The sequence below is a fragment of the Tachypleus tridentatus genome, chromosome 13 (genome assembly GCF_004210375.1).
Source record: "Tachypleus tridentatus isolate NWPU-2018 chromosome 13, ASM421037v1, whole genome shotgun sequence".
In the NCBI taxonomy this organism is placed as follows: Eukaryota; Metazoa; Arthropoda; class Merostomata; order Xiphosura; family Limulidae; genus Tachypleus; species Tachypleus tridentatus.
This window is the reverse complement of record NC_134837.1, coordinates 67,890,407-67,908,021: the sequence shown is the minus strand read 5'-3', so window position 1 is coordinate 67,908,021 and position 17,615 is coordinate 67,890,407. Positions and strand designations below refer to the sequence as shown.

The following is a 17,615-nucleotide window of genomic DNA, read 5'->3' as shown; positions in this document are numbered from 1 at the left end:
TCTAATAATCTGGTACAAGAAATGGAAAACTAAAAAGTTAAATATAATAATTATACGAAAGTTGACATCTGGAACAGAAGGTGAGAGTAAGAGTTAGATAAATCAGATACACTGAAAAGTCTTGATTAGATGAACCTTTTATTAACTTACAGATGTCTTTGTGCTTCAGTCCTTGTTTGGCTTTGCTTCTTTCCCATCTGAAATGATAAAAAATCGCCGTTGCAGAAATCTGGTAAGAAAGGTATCAGAAAAACACTTAATTCAATAGCACAAGTGTTGAACAACACTGCCATCTGTATGAGTGTCCATAATATGGATACTGTGAAGTGTTGGTAACATGGACATTGTAGAGTATTGGTAACATGGACATTGTGAAGTGTTGGTAACTTGGACATTGGGAGTGTTGGTAACATGAACATTGTGGGGTGGTGGTAACATAGACATTGGGGAGTGTTGGTAGTATGGTACTGTGGAGATCAAAGAGTGTTTTTAACATGAACATTGTGGAGTGTTGGTAGTATGAAGATTGTGGAATGTTGGCAAGATGGACATTGTTGGTTGCATGGTACTATGGAGATTGTGGAATGTTTATGGTATATATTGAAGTGCTGATAACAGGGACACTATTTCACTTTAATATATTATGTTCAAAATTTTAAAAGTTACAACTTTATACACTAGATTACAACAAATTTTAGAAAAGAAAGTAGAAACTCCACACTGTACTGTGTTATTTACAGAAGTCTCAAGGATAAACGTGAAAACTGTAATTGTCTTTGATAGTCCTAAACACTGATAAAACTCTAACTACTTACTCATTCAAAATGAGGACAGTTTTACCAAACTCAGTTCCAAGGTTAAGTAGAGAGTTGTCGATTTCCATGATCCTACGCCTGTTAAAGCACAAACAAGTATTTTAAATTATAAACATAATCTTCCATAACTTGAACGCAGTAAATGATTTAATGATTTCGTTCTTCTTGTTAAATTATAGAACATATAAAATAAGAGAATCCCATGGATTCATCATAAGCCAGACTTTGCACATCTTAGGCAATAACGAATTATTCTACAAACTATTCTATGTGACAATATATTTCATGTTTTTTTTTAACAAACATATTTAATTAGAATTGCTTCTTTATGACTAGACAAATGTATTATTTCAACAGAAGTAGAAATAGAACATTCATTTCAGTTATCTAGATGATAAGTTAAAGGTTTTGTCTTCTTTTTGTGATTAGTATTGGCGTAACGTACCTGACTTCCATCTGTTGATTGAAGGACTCAATCACTTCGTCTTTTAGTTGCTTGGTTTTCCCTTCTACCATTTTCTGACAACCTGCAGGCCAGTTTCAAAATATTATCATATAATGTACAGTAACTGATAACACAACAAGAAGTCAAATAGAAATAACCTTTCTAGAGTGCTGCCTGGTGGCTATATCAAAGACAGAAGTATTATTATCAAACTAAATATGGATTTCTGTATTATAAACAAATTTCCATACAAAGTTTTCTCTGTATTTATACATACATATAAATATGTACATCCTGGAAACTTATGAAAAAGTTGCTAATGTTAGGTATGCAGCCATACAAAGCCTTGAGGTTTCAATGGTAATACTACACATGTGTTAATGAACGAACTGGTTTTGATATTTTGTTTTCATAGTGTTATTACATGTATCACCCTCATTTTATAAGACCTTTTATTAGTTTGTATATCAATTTATCAAGTAGTTACATGTCCTGTTAAACAACCATGACGAATTTCTTTATTGCTTATGTAACTTTGATAACTACAATGATAACTTATTAATGTAACATTAATGCTCCTCTGTAACTTAATGTATATCAAAAACCAATTATTTCAAGACATTACTTCACATGCATGTTTGCTCAGTAAAATGTAAAAACAAGTATGGAAATGCTCTTACTTTTATTGAAGCATCACATTACTTGTGCACATGTGCTAAAAGTAAAAAATACTGAATATTTATGAAATGTTTGCTTACGACCACAAATGAAGAATCATTGTTATGAGGTGTGGAAAAACCAGAGTTGCTGTGTGTTTTTTATCCATACCTAGGTGTGGAAAGATCTGAGTTACTGGGTCTTTTTGTTAAACCATATCAAGGCATGGAAAAATCATAGTCACTGGGTGATTTTCACCCATACCAAGGTGTGAAAAAATCTGAGTTATTGGTTTTTTTTTTAACCGTGTCTAGGCATGAAAAACCACAGTTTCTGGTTGATACTTACACACACCAAGGTGTGGTAAAACCAGAGTTATTGACTGTTTTTTTAACCATGTCAGGTGTAGAAAAACCATAATTACTGTGTGATTTTTATCCATACCATCGATGTGGAAAACCCAGAGTTACTGGATCTGTTTTTTTACTATATCAAGGTGTGAAAAAAACCATAGTTACTGGGTGTTTTTTACCTATACTAAAATGTGGAAAAATCTGAGTTATTGGGTGTTTTTAGCCATAGCAAAGTGTGGGAAAAACTGAGGTCAGGGTGTGTTTATTAACTAGAACAAGATGTGAAAAAAAGTAGTTATGGTGTGTTAATCATATCAAGGTACGGTTGAACTGAAGTTATGATGTGTTTTAACTGTACCAAGGTGTGACTGAATCAAAGTCATGTTGTATTTGTAACAGTGATATGTTATTTATTGAAACGTTCATAATGTTTGTTCTAAGTTCCCATGTTGAAAATATACATTAAACAGTAATGATTTTATTATGGTTGAAAGTTTTGTTATAAGGTGACTTGTGGGAATCAGGAAAGTTAATTATGTACTTGAATATAATTGATACTTGAAACGGCCAGTCAGCACTCAGTGAACTCCATGGGTACAGAACTGTAGAGAAAACAAAGATAATTAGGAAAAAATAGAACATTTCTCTCAAGGTGGACATTAAGGTCAGTTTTGGTTCTTTGGTTCAAAATACATAAATCCGTTAACAAACCATTTCAGTGGGTATCTGATGCTGACTTTACTGGTAAAACCATAGTTGTCAATAAAATAAGTTTTTTTGAAGCATACAACTGTCTTTGTTTTCTTCAGTTCTGTAGTTATAGTCAGATATTTCAAGTAAAAACCCAACTTACTTACTTAATATCTATATCAGTCTCACTATATTAAGAGATAATTGTTCTAAAAGGTTGTATTGCCTAGTGGTTAAGGACTTCAGTTAGTCACTCTAGTCGATGGCAAAGAAGAATTGTGGAAGAGTTGATGTATGGTGATGTTCACTAAGTTTCCTCTTTCTAAGCTAACGTGAACAACTAGTTCGTATACCCCACATATAAAAACCAAAAAAACAAACCTAAAAGGCTTTGATACAATTTTTAATCAAAACAGTAAATTTTATGTTGGTAAGTTGTTCAAAAATGTATACCCCCATCAAGTGGCGTGGACTTCTGCTAGAAACCAGGTTTCGATAGCCGTGGTGGTCATTGTACATATAGCCCTTTGTATAGCTTTGTGTTTAATTACAAACAACAACAAAATAGTTAAGTATGCTTTTAATTACTAGTTATAAGAAAGGTATCAGAAACATATTTAGTAAAGTAGAAAGATTTAAATTTAGATAGACAATCATCGTTTTTGATGGAGACATAAAGAGAAAAGTGAACTTGACTAGATCCTGTAATTATAGATGACTGTTTTACCTACAACGTTAGAATATTGTTGTCTTTCTCTATATATATATGTATATATGTATGTGTGTGTGTGTTTATTTGTGTACAGAAAGATACATTAGATCTTACACAAAGCATTTCCAATAAAGACTCAACAGTGGCGCAGCAGTAAGTCCAAAGGTTTATAACGCTATAATTCAGGTTTCTATACCTATAGTGGGTATATACAGAGAGCTTATTGTATGAACAATATTACTGGAAGATTGTAATAATTCTTTTTAGCAATAATTAAGAAACGAAAGTATATGGAATAAAATATTTATTTATGTGTTCAAACATCAGCATCGAATATTTGTGGCAGAAATATTAATTAAAATGATAATTAGAACCAATGTAATTAATTTAATTAATAATGCACAAAAAATGAGAAATATAAAACTTTGATATACTCTGACTTCAGCTTGCTCATGGTTTAATTTTGTTTGTTTCTTTAGAATTAAACACAAAGCTCTACTGTGGGTTCTCCGTGCTCTGTCGAATGGGGGGTAATCAAAACAAGATTTTTAATGTTACAAGCCCTCAGACTTAATTCTGCTCCACTAGAGGGCCTTGCAAATTGTAATATAGTATATTTTTAACTCAATAAACGAAGTACTATTAACTAATGGGAGATATAACCCTAGTAGTGCATGAAGATTTGTCATCTGTTGTTAAAATACTTCATATTAAAAGGTAAACAGAAAGCGTGTCCTAACAATTATCGTATCCTAACTGTGAAACTGTGGTTTGTGGTTCATATCCCAATTATGTAAAAGTCGAGGTCTACACCCTGAGGCTCTGGGTGGGCTATAAGGTTGACAGTCAAATATTACTATGTCAGTAAAGTGTAGCCCAATAATTAAACAGCTGCTTTCTCTCTTGTCCTTATGTAGTTTGGCATGCCTAGTCTAAGTGAAAGTCACGTAGTTTAGTTAAGACATTATGGGAAGCTTAGAGTGACATAACATAAACAGTTCTGGTTTCGTCAATAAAAATTAACCCACTAATGTAGGACGATAATTATCAAAAGATGTCTATATTTCCTCAAAACTAAGTTTTAACATTACCCTTTGTTTGAGCCACAAGTGAAAGAAAAGACATCCAGTCAGCAGCACCTGCCTCCAGAAGCGTGTTTGCTTTTCTTCTTTGTGGGTATTTGGGTATGTTGGATTTTAGATACCCAGAATGGTCAGGTGCGCAAGACCTCTTCCTCCATCCCTGACTTTTATGTCGGCTACCATTATGTTGTAGTTGCAGTGCTTAAGGGCCAGAGTAACTCACAATACTCCGGTTCTTTTCAGGGCAATGTCCAAATATTGTCTTGAGTTGCTTTTGTTTTTGAATTTATGTATTTTGCTACTATTAAGGCGTTCGACTCGTAATCCGACGGTCGCGGGTTCGAATCCCGGTTGCACAAAACATGCTCGCCCTCCCAGCCGTGGGGGCGTTATGATGTGACGGTCAACCTCACTATTCGTTGATAAAAGAGTAGCCCAAGAGTTGGCGGTGGGTGGCGATGACTAGCTGCCTTCCCTCTAGTCTTACACTGCTAAATTAGGAACGGCTAGCGCAGATAGCCCTCGAGTAGCTTTGTGCGAAAATCCAAAAACAAACAAATTACTAGGTGTATTATTTCTTGACGTGGTTGCCATGTGTGTGTTGTTGTGGAGTGTTTTCTTTCGGTATTGAGCTGTTGGCTGCATGTGTTAGGCAATCAGAGATTATATGACTATATGCATCAGCGTCAGCGGCAAAGTTAACTACTTCAGTTGGAAACATTTGGTCAATGACTGATTGAAACTATGGCCAATAAGCTTTTTTTATAATATAATTTATATTTTACTTTAATTTTGTTTAAGTGGTGGGTGAGATTGAAGATACACCAGACTGGAAGATGATCACTATCTATGTTGTGACCAACAGAGAAGCTTACGAATTTACGACTCATATTATACGAACACAGACATAAGTCCAGTATTTCACTGGTGCCGTGTGCGAACGAGATATGTGTCGGTGTTGCATCATTTAACTAGATCATATTAGTTTCAGTTAGAAATTTATAAAGTATTTTACCATTAGGGTTTGTTACATCTACAGTTGAAGGTGATGTGTTTACTATTTAAATCTCCTATAATTATTATATTGAGGTTGTGGTTATATATGAATGTAATATATTAGCATCTAATACTTTGCTAGCCGAACAATAAATGCTCGCCACTGTTACTTCAGTATTATTTTGATTTCTTACGTTTATTATTACTGATTCATTAGAAGGTATTCTTAGTTCCTGAACTATAAGTTCAGTTTTATACAGTAATAATATTCCTCTGTTTGAATCTCTCTTACCCTTTCTATCTTGTCTGACAATAGAATATCCTTTTATTTTAAATCTGTGGTAGTTATAGAGTGTTGTTTCACTAATTAGAAAGACATCCGTTTTTATGGTGTTGGTTATATCTTCAATCTCATGTTTCTTGGAAGCAATAGCACCCTAGATACTGATGTGTAGTACTGTGAATTTATCCATGGTTGATAGAGTTCATGATATATGTTAAGATAGGTATTGCGGTAGGTATTTTTTTCATAATTATTTTAACGACTATGTCTATTAATCTGTTTTCCTTATTTGTGTTTGTGTATTCGGCCATTACTTTAGAGAAAGTGGAAGTAATGGCATTGGTCAATGTATTTTCAGTATTCATTGGTGTGGTTTTGTGTGTGACTTCAGTTGTTTTAAGCAAATCTTCACTAATTGTTGGGGCCTGGCATGGCCTCGCGCGTAAGGCGTGCGACTCGTAATCCGAGGGTCGCGGGTTCGCGCCCGCGTCGCTAAACATGCTCGCCCTCCCAGCCGTGGGGTGTATAATGTGACGGTCAATCCCACTATTCGTTGGTAAAAGAGTAGCCCAAGAGTTGGCGGTGGGTGGTGATGACTAGCTGCCTTCCCTCTAGTCTTACACTGCTAAATTAGGGGCGGCTAGCACAGATAGCCCTCGAGTAGCTTTGTGCGAAATTCCAAAAAAACAAAGAAACAAACAAAACTAATTGTTGGTGGTTTTTCCTGACTGTGTAATGTTTTTTTTGTTTTTTTACTGTTGCAGCATATGAGTTTACTTGTGTGTTTGATGCAGGTTATGTTTTCTGGTATTTGAGTGGTTGTTGATTTTGATTGTTCTTGGATTGTGTGTATTTTTGACTTGTGTGTGTTTGGATTTTTAATTTCATACATATGCGTCTTAATTGATTTATATTTCTGGCAACCTTTATAGTTTGCCGTGTGTTCTTCCCCACAGCTACAACATTTAGGTTTGGGGTTTTGTTTAGTACATTGCGATATGTGGTGGTTATCTCCACAGCCTACACAACATGCAGTTGCTTGGCATGTTGCTGTTACATGTCTAAACCTTTGGCACTGGTAACACTGTGTTACTACCACTGACGGTGTTTTAGTTTATTCCACTGTGTATTTTTGATACCACATTGTGATACTATTATTTATTAGTTCTGTTATGTCCTGAGTGATGTCTGTAACTACTTTAATTAAGTTTGTGGTTTTTTTTGTTATGTTTGAAGTTATGCGTTCAACCGAAATGAATTTTATATTTTGTTGTGTTTGTGCTTCTTTTATTTCTTTTATGTCTTCTGTGTCTATGGAGTAGTGCACCACCCGGATTACGAAAGATCTGAGTGTTGACCTTGCTCCAGGCAAGTGTATGGTAATATGACCTGTTTTAAAAGCGTCTGAAGGCTATTTTATTAATAATCTATTTAGGTCAGCGGGTTCCTGTCCTTGAACCAGAACACCGCCGCGGGGTAGACGCTTAATATTTGTCTTTGGTTTACACCTGTAAATTTCCTTAGCTAGTTGAGGCTGGTTGTATGTTCCTGGAATGCCTTGTATAGTAATAGCAAATATCAGTAGTTTTGTTTCAGTTTTTGAACGTGTGTTCTGTATTTGTTTGTGCTTGTTTTTTGTGACTTCTAGTTTTCACAAGTGTGAATCCTTCGTCGTCAGAACTTGCTTCCTCACGATCTGTGTTAGTGTTAGTTTCAATATCTGATTACAGGTTTCTGATTACTTATGCTTTTACTAGTTATATTTTCATTTTCTATTACACTGTTGATCGGTGTAGCCTCAGTTCACTGTCTGCAGTAATTGCATTTTCTTTACTTATTTTACAGACTTTCTTTATCTTACTACTATTAGTACTAGTTGTATCTTTAACTGGAGTTGATTTTTAATTTTAGATCTTCTTTTGCTAACTGCATTAGTTTTCAATTGAAAGCTCTCGTTTAAGTTTAAGCCACCTGCACTAGACTTACGTATAGTTGGGTTTTCTTTTCTATGTGTTTTTCTCTCTCCGCCTGTGTTTCACGCAACAGAGTGATTTTACTTCTCAGTCATTTCTCGCCTTAAAATAAACTATATCGCTGTCTGAGCCTGTTCAATCACACCATGCTATACGCTCACACCTTTTAGGAGCCCACAAAATCTCTGCTCATCTTTTCTCTCGCCAGTAACGCAATCTCCAGAAGCGTGTTTCTCTCTCTCTGGTATTTGGGAATATTTATTTGTATACCCAGGAGGGTCAGGTACACTGGACCTCTTCCTCCTTTCATTACTTTGTTGTAGTGGTCATATTAATATATTTCGAGTAAATACAGAATGGCTGGAGAGTATCATAACTTTAATCTGGTCCTTTTCAGGGCAATGTACATTTATATTGTTCTTTTATTTTATTATTATTATTATTTTTTATTAAGTCTAGAACGTAGGTGGCGTGTTTTATTTTAGCACAATTCTAATATTACTAATATTATTATTATTTTAAATGATTTTATCTTAATGATCTAATATATAAATTTAACGGAGAGAGTTGTTTAGGTCTCTCTTCATCATTGTTGAGAAATTTATATGCAAAATCTGCTCTTTGGGCTGAAAAAAACACTTTTACATAGAAGAGCAACAACGTTTCGACCTTCTTCGGTCATCGTCAGGTTCACAAAGAAAGAGGTAACTGACCGGAAGCCGACCACATGTCTGAAAGGGGTTGTGTAACTGTGTGTCGAAATGTAGAGGGCGGTATTAGATGTTTGAATATATAATTTTATTTATTTTATTTTATTAATATAGGTATAAAGGCGTTCCTTTATATTGGTTTATTTTGGGTTTAAGTTGTTGTATAAGTAAGGCTTCTTTAATTTTGCGTTTGTTTATGTTTGTTTCTTTATTTAGTATTTGAGTGTTTTCTATGGTTATGTTGTGTTTATTTGATCCAGTGTTCGAAAACGTGTGAAGGTGACTTTTATGTTCTTTGAATCTGGTTTCCATTTTTCTACTTGTTTCTCAATATAGAAGTCGTCACATTGTATTTTATAAATAATGTTGGTGTGGTGTTTGTCAGTGTAGTTTTTACATAGTATAGACCTCAGTTTTGTGCCGGGTTTTTGAATAAATTTGGTATTAATTGGAATGTCATATTTTGTTACTAATTTTTGCCAAATGTTGGTTATTTGTTTGCTGATGTCAGTAATATATGGTATACAGCAGTATATGGTTTCGTGGTTTTTTGATTCGTGAGCTGTATTTACTTTAGTTGGTTGATTTTGCTTACTGTCTAGGTGTGTGCGTATGTTTTCTACGGTTTGTGGAGGAATCTTATTGATGTTGGTGAAGTATTGTTTTATTTTGACGTGATGGTGATTTGAACCTGCGACCGTTATGCTGGGCCGTTTCACAGTATTACGTCTAGAACTAGCAAAATTTCAAATTCTCTGTTCGATAATGCTAAACTATGCTCTGGATACATAGCCACAAACTAAAAAGTGTTTCACTTACCGACAGTAAATGAAGGCTTCAGATTTTAGTTTTGTAGATTAAAACTACATATTTGATTTCTATGTGCTTGAAACTTTAGTTTCATACACTAAAACTATATCCTTACTTTAGTTTCATACACTGAAACTATATCCTTACTTTCTGAATGCTTGAAGTATAAGTTTCGGACGCTAAACCTATACTTCCACCTCCATTGGCACAGCAGACTTACAACGGTAGAAACTGGGTTTCGATACCCATGGTGGAGAGAATACAAATACCCATTGTGTTGCTTTGTGCTTAATTACTTACTTTCTGAAGGTTTGGGGTCATTCTGTCCTTCTAACTTGCTCCGTAACCTTTGTATTTCCTGACGAAGCTCTGATATTATTGTCTCATATTGAGCGACATGTTGAGAAACATCCTGTACGTTACTACGCACCTGAAAATAAAAACATCCAGGTCTCATGTATGATAAATGAAAAATTAAAACCTGTACAATAAATGTAAGTACGATAAATGACAAATAGAAACGTTCAATTCTCATGTAAGTATGATAAATGAAAAATTAAAACCTGTACGATAAATGACAAATAAAAAGTCCAATTCTCATGTAAGTGTGATAAATGAAAAATTAAAACCTGTACAATAAATGACAAATAGAAACGTCCATTTTCTAAGTAAGTAAAAAAAAGGTAAAATAAAAGAAAATTAAAAGTTGATTTGCTTATTTGAACAGATGTCGAGAGAACCTCACCATAAAGGACGAAGCGCATATCTTTATGATGTATATACTGTGGCGTCATCTATTGAAAAGCATCTCAAATAAGATTGTATGAAAACTTTCACACTTTAAGTGTTAAAGATTCAGAAATTTATAAAATAACTGCGGTATGTGCAACAACCATTTCTTTACGATAGAACACAAGTTTAAATCAAAATAGTCTCCTCATAACACGAACATGACTTTTACGAAGGCTGTAAGTGAGGGTTTCATTACATATTCACTGAGGTAATTTGTTAATATAGTATTAAAATACGAAGACGAAAGACGGAAGACTTTCGAAACGTCGCCCTCTACACTTGTGTCTCCACAAGAGACAATTACCGTCCATTATACAAGGTTGCATCATGAATACTCTGCCTAAACAGCCTATCAAAGAATAGTACTAAAATAGTTCTTATAAAAGTGTTTTTTTTTTCTTCAAAAATTAAGGTTACCACTTTTAATATATAAAATCATTACAGCGCAGCCGAACACTTTACCCATGCAGTAATTCTTAGAAAAATCCTTTTAAAAATTATTGAGTTTTGTATTTTTCTCGATAAGGTATGAATGATACAGTTAGCAATTACTATTTAAAACAGTCGCCAATAGGGCGGCGTTTTTGCTGGAGTATATAATTACCATTATCTGGAACGGAAGGTATTTTTTGCAGTCACTTAATTTCGTGAACAATATTACATTTATAAAAAAATTAAAGTAAAAATGCCACGTGTTCTTTTTCTAAACCTTATATCAACAGTTTTTAACTTATTCGTTTAAACTTTCAATTTCGGATTGAAGTTTGTTACCAACGGTTATGACACTGGAAGACAGAAGTTTGTTACCAACGGTTATGACACTGGAAGACAGAAGTTTGTTACCAACGGTTATGACACTGGAAGACAGAATAAACATTAAATATTTGTTGTTTTTTACTCATGGCTACCTTTCCAGAAGAAACGTTTATACACGAAAAACGTGATTACTAAACTAATTCCAAAGTTTCTAATTTCAGCTACTCACTAAAAACTGGTCGGAGTTGACCAAGTTCGTAAAATTTGAACACTCTTGTAGTAAGTTCTAGAACAGTATCATTTCCTTAAAGTAGGATAGAGCTAATTTGTCCGATTAAAAACTCCCTGTCAGTAATCCAATTTCGCGCAAAGCTACACGACGAATATCTACAGTAGCTATCCCTACTTCATCACCCACACTAACTCTTGGACAACTCTTTAGGTCAACGAACTTTCATTAAGTTAGCCATTATATCAGTTTATCTTTCCTTATCTTCGACCCCCGGTGGAACAGCGGTCGGTTTAAGGAATTACAACCCTAAAATCCAGAGTTTGATTCTTCGCGGTAGACATAACAAATAGCCTAACGTAGTTTTGCTCTAAAAACAAAGAAATAAACAAACATGTATGTTTTAAGGATAGACTTTTCTTCTAGCCGACCAGTGAAAGTGAGTTTCCTCACGTTTAACCACCACCCTCTCATCTCAATCTATATATTTACAGAATGTATCTTCCGTGGTAATAGATCTATAGATCTCCGCTACCCTGGTTAAAAGCCCATTTTCTTCCTTAGCATTCGAATGTTAGTCCGAAAATCCATATTTGAGATAAATTTCAGTTTGAGCTGCAAAGAATTAGGGTAAGATAGTCCGTAAGGGTTGAATGATTCTCAGTTAAAGGTAACAACGAATTCACTTTTTTCAAAACGTCTATCATATAACCCAAGATCTAACCTACTGATTGTAAGTCGTTGCTCAATGTATTAGTTGTACTTACCTTATTTTTTATATTCTTGGCTCTGTCAGCATACACAAGTGTGTTACGTGATTCGTCAAAATGGACAGCTGCTGGACTGATATGAGCGATCATGACGGTGTAACAGTTTCCGCACAGAGGCTCCTTTAAGAGTCTGGTTAATTTACTGTCACGGAAATTGATGTATTTGGCCCCTCGAACCGCTGAAGACGTGAAACATTTGTTTACACGAATTCCAGTCAATGGACAAAACCAACAATTATTATTATACCCAACTTAATGCATCATATTACCATCATGATCTGACAGTTAAAGAACAAAAGGGTTTGCACTTCAGCTTAGTTTCTAAACATAACAGCTCTGATAAGAGCGGATATAAGTGTAACATTAAGGTAAGCACTGTCGATATTCCTTCATTAGGAATGATAACACATGATGAACTACTTCTATAAGGTCAACATACTAAAATAATACTAGAAGAAATACATTTTATAAAAACAATAAATTAATTATTTTCCTAACGAACGAGATAAAGGTGTAAACGTTCTTACTTAACAAATTTACACACAAATATGGTGTAAACGTATTTACTCAAAACATTTAAACACAAATATGGTAAAAAAGTATATACTTAACATATTTAACCACAAATTGGGTGTAAACGGATTAACTCAACATGTTAAAACACAAATATGGTGTCAATGTATTTATAATTAGCATATCAACACAAATATAGTGTAAATATTGACTCAACAGATTTAAACACAAATACGGTGTAAACGTCTTTACTCAAAACGTTTAAACATAAATATGGTGTAAAGAATCTGACTGAACATGTTTAAACACAAATATGGTGTAAACGTATTTACTCAACTCATTTAAACACAAATATGGTGTAGAAGTTCTGTCTAAACACGTTTAAACACTTATTTGGTGTAGACGTTCTGCCTCAACACGTTTAAACAAATATAAGTTGTAAACGTTCTAACTTAACAAGATTAAACACAAACATGGAGTAAACGTATTTACTCAACACATTTAAACACAAAAATTGTGTACAAGATCTGACTCAAATTTAAACATGAATAAGGTGTAAATGTATCTACTGAACACAAATATGGTGTGAACTTATTGACTCAACATATTTAAACACAATTATGGTGTGAACTTATTGACTCAACACATTTAAACACAATTATGGTGTACACGCATTTACTCAACACGTTTAAACACAAATATAGTTCAACGTATTTACTCAATCCATTTAAACACAAATATGGTGTAAACGTATTTACTCAATACATTTAAACGGAATATAGTGTAAACGTTCTCCTTGAAGACATTTAAACACAAATATGGTGTAAGGATTCTGACTTAACACGTTCAAACACAAATATGGTGTAAACGCATTTAATCAACACGTTTGAACACAAATATGGTCTAAACGTTCTGACTCAACATGTTTAAACACAAATATGGTGTAAAAATATTTACTCAACTCGTTGAAACACAAATATGGTGTAAACGTATTTATTCAATACGTTTAGAAACAGAGTGTGAATGTTACCATTCAACACATTTAAATATAAACATAGAGTAAACTTTATGACTCAACGTATTGAAACATAAATATGTCATAAACGTATTTACTGAACCCATTTCGACATAAATATGTTATAAACGTATTTACCGAACCCATTTCAACATAAATATGTTATAAACGTATTTACTCCTCATTTAAAACGAATATGGGGTAACCGAAGTTACTCAACACATTTAAACACAAATATGTTGTAATCGTTCTGACTCAACAAAATTGAAAACAAATACGGTGTAAACTTTCTAACTCAACACATTTAAACACAAATATGGTGTAATCGTTCTGACTCAACAAAATTGAACACAAATACGGTGTAAACTTTCTAACTCAACACGTTTAGACACAAATATGGTATAAACGTTCTCATTCAAGACATTTAAACCCAAATATGGTGTAAATGTTCTGACTTAACACGTTTAAACACAAGTACGGTGTAAACGTATGTACTCAACATATTTAAACACAAATCGGTGTAACCGTATTTACTCAACATATTTAAACACAAATCGGTGTAAACGTATTTACTCAACACATTTAATCTCAACTATAGTATAAACGTTCTCGTTCAAGACGTTTAGACACAAATATGGTATAAACGTATTTACTCAACACATTGAAACACAAATATGGTGTAAACGTATTTACTGAACACGTTTAAAGAAAAATAGGGTGCAAACGTTCTGAATCAACACGTTTAGAAACAAATATGGTATAAACGTATTTACTCAACACATTTAAACAGAGTATGATATAAACATATCTACTCAAGACGTTTAAACACGAATATGGTAAAAACTTTCTAACTCAACACGTTTAGACACAAATATGGTGTAAATTTTCTAACTCAACACATTTAAACACAAATATGGTGTAAACTTTCTAACTCAACACGTTTAGACACAAATATGGTGTAAACTTTCTAACTCAACACGTTTAGACACAAATATGGTATAAACTTTCTAACTCAACACGTTTAGACACAAATATGGTGTAAACTTTCTAACTCAACACGTTTAGACACAAATATGGTGTAAACTTTCTAACTCAACACGTTTAGACACAAATATGGTGTAAACTTTCTAACTCAACACGTTTAAACACAAATATAATGTAAACTTTCTAACTCAACACGTTTAGACACAAATGTGGTGGAAACTTTCTAACTCAACACGTTTAAACACAAATATGGTGTAAACTTTCTAACTCAACACGTTTAGACACAAATATGGTGTAAACTTTCTAACTCAACACGTTTAGACACAAATATGGTGTAAACTTTCTAACTCAACACGTTTAGACACAAATATGGTGTAAACTTTCTAACTCAACACGTTTAGACAAAAATATGGTATAAACGTTCTGACTTAACACGTTTAAACACAAGTACGGTGTAATCGTATGTACTCAACATATTTAAACACAAATCGGTGTAAACGTATTTACTCAACATATTTAAACACAACTCGGTGTAAACGTATTTACTCAACACATTTAATCTCAACTATAGTATAAACGTTCTCGTTCAAGACGTTTAGACACAAATATGGGGTAAACGTATTTACTCAACACGTTTAAACAAAAATAGGGTGCAAACGTTCTGAATCAACACGTTTAGAAACAAATATGGTATAAACGTATTTACTCAACACATTTAAACAGAGTATGATATAAACATATCTACTCAAGACGTTTAAACACAAATATGGTATAAACTTTCTAACTCAACACGTTTAGACACAAATATGGTGTAAATTTTCTAACTCAACACATTTAAACACAAATATGGTGTAAACTTTCTAACTCAACACGTTTAGACACAAATATGGTGTAAACTTTCTAACTCAACACGTTTAAACACAAATATGGTGTAAACTTTCTAACTCAACACGTTTAGACACAAATATGGTGTAAACTTTCTAACTCAACACGTTTAAACACAAATATGGTGTAAACTTTCTAACTCAACACGTTTAGACACAAATATGGTGTAAACTTTCTAACTCAACACGTTTAGACACAAATATGGTGTAAACTTTCTAACTCAACACGTTTAGACACAAATATGGTGTAAACTTTTAACTCAACACGTTTAGACACAAATATGGTGTAAACTTTCTAACTCAACACGTTTAAACACAAATATGGTGTAAACTTTCTAACTCAACACGTTTATACACAAATATGGTGTAAACTTTCTAACTCAACACGTTTAGACACAAATATGGTGTAAACTTTCTAACTCAACACGTTTAGACACAAATATGGTGTAAACTTTCTAACTCAACACGTTTAGACAAAAATATGGTATAAACGTTCTCATTCAAGACATTTAAACCCAAATATGGTGTAAATGTTCTGACTTAACACGTTTAAACACAAGTACGGTGTAATCGTATGTACTCAACATATTTAAACACAAATCGGTGTAAACGTATTTACTCAACATATTTAAACACAACTCGGTGTAAACGTATTTACTCAACACATTTAATCTCAACTATAGTATAAACGTTCTCGTTCAAGACGTTTAGACACAAATATGGGGTAAACGTATTTACTGAACACGTTTAAAGAAAAAACGTAGGGTGCAAACGTTCTGAATCAACACGTTTAGAAACAAATATGGTATAAACGTATTTACTCAACACATTTAAACAGAGTATGATATAAACATATCTACTCAAGACGTTTAAACACGAATATGGTATAAACTTTCTAACTCAACACGTTTAGACACAAATATGGTGTAAATTTTCTAACTCAACACATTTAAACACAAATATGGTGTAAACTTTCTAACTCAACACGTTTAGACACAAATATGGTGTAAACTTTCTAACTCAACACGTTTAAACACAAATATGGTGTAAACTTTCTAACTCAACACGTTTAGACACAAATGTGGTGTAAACTTTCTAACTCAACACGTTTAAACACAAATATGGTGTAAACTTTCTAACTCAACACGTTTAGACACAAATATGGTATAAACTTTCTAACTCAACACGTTTAGACACAAATATGGTGTAAACTTTCTAACTCAACACGTTTAGACACAAATATGGTGTAAACTTTTAACTCAACACGTTTAGACACAAATATGGTGTAAACTTTCTAACTCAACACGTTTAAACACAAATATGGTGTAAACTTTCTAACTCAACACGTTTAGACACAAATATGGTGTAAACTTTCTAACTCAACACGTTTAGACACAAATATGGTGTAAACTTTCTAACTCAACACGTTTAGACACAAATATGGTGTAAACTTTCTAACTCAACACGTTTAAACACAAATATGGTGTAAACTTTCTAACTCAACACGTTTAAACACAAATATGGTGTAAACTTTCTAACTCAACACGTTTAAACACAAATATGGTGTAAACTTTCTAACTCAACACGTTTAAACACAAATATGGTGTAAACTTTCTAACTCAACACGTTTAGACACAAATATGGTATAAACTTTCTAACTCAACACGTTTAGACACAAATATGGTGTAAACTTTCTAACTCAACACGTTTAGACACAAATATGGTGTAAACTTTTTAACTCAACACGTTTAGACACAAATATGGTGTAAACTTTCTAACTCAACACGTTTAAACACAAATATGGTGTAAACTTTCTAACTGAACACGTTTAGACACAAATATGGTGTAAACTTTCTAACTCAACACGTTTATACACAAATATGGTGTAAACTTTCTAACTCAACACGTTTAGACACAAATATGGTGTAAACTTTCTAACTCAACACGTTTAAACACAAATATGGTGTAAACTTTCTAACTCAACACGTTTAAACACAAATATGGTGTAAACTTTCTAACTCAACACGTTTAAACACAAATATGGTGTAAACTTTCTAACTCAACACGTTTAGACACAAATATGGTGTAAACTTTCTAACTCAACACGTTTAGACACAAATATGGTGTAAACTTTCTAACTCAACAC

At 33.3% G+C, this 17,615-nt stretch overlaps 1 protein-coding gene across 1 annotated transcript in view; it reads right to left on the bottom strand.

Moving 5' to 3' along the window:
• LOC143237860 (kinesin-like protein KIF19) overlaps positions 1-17,615 on the bottom strand; it is a 93,357-nt gene that overhangs the window by 19,958 nt on the left and 55,784 nt on the right. Inside the window, 5 exon segments of the mRNA XM_076477544.1 lie at positions 151-197; positions 816-893; positions 1,261-1,342; positions 9,827-9,956; positions 12,071-12,252. Of these exon segments, the coding sequence (XP_076333659.1) occupies positions 151-197; positions 816-893; positions 1,261-1,342; positions 9,827-9,956; positions 12,071-12,252 (519 nt within the window).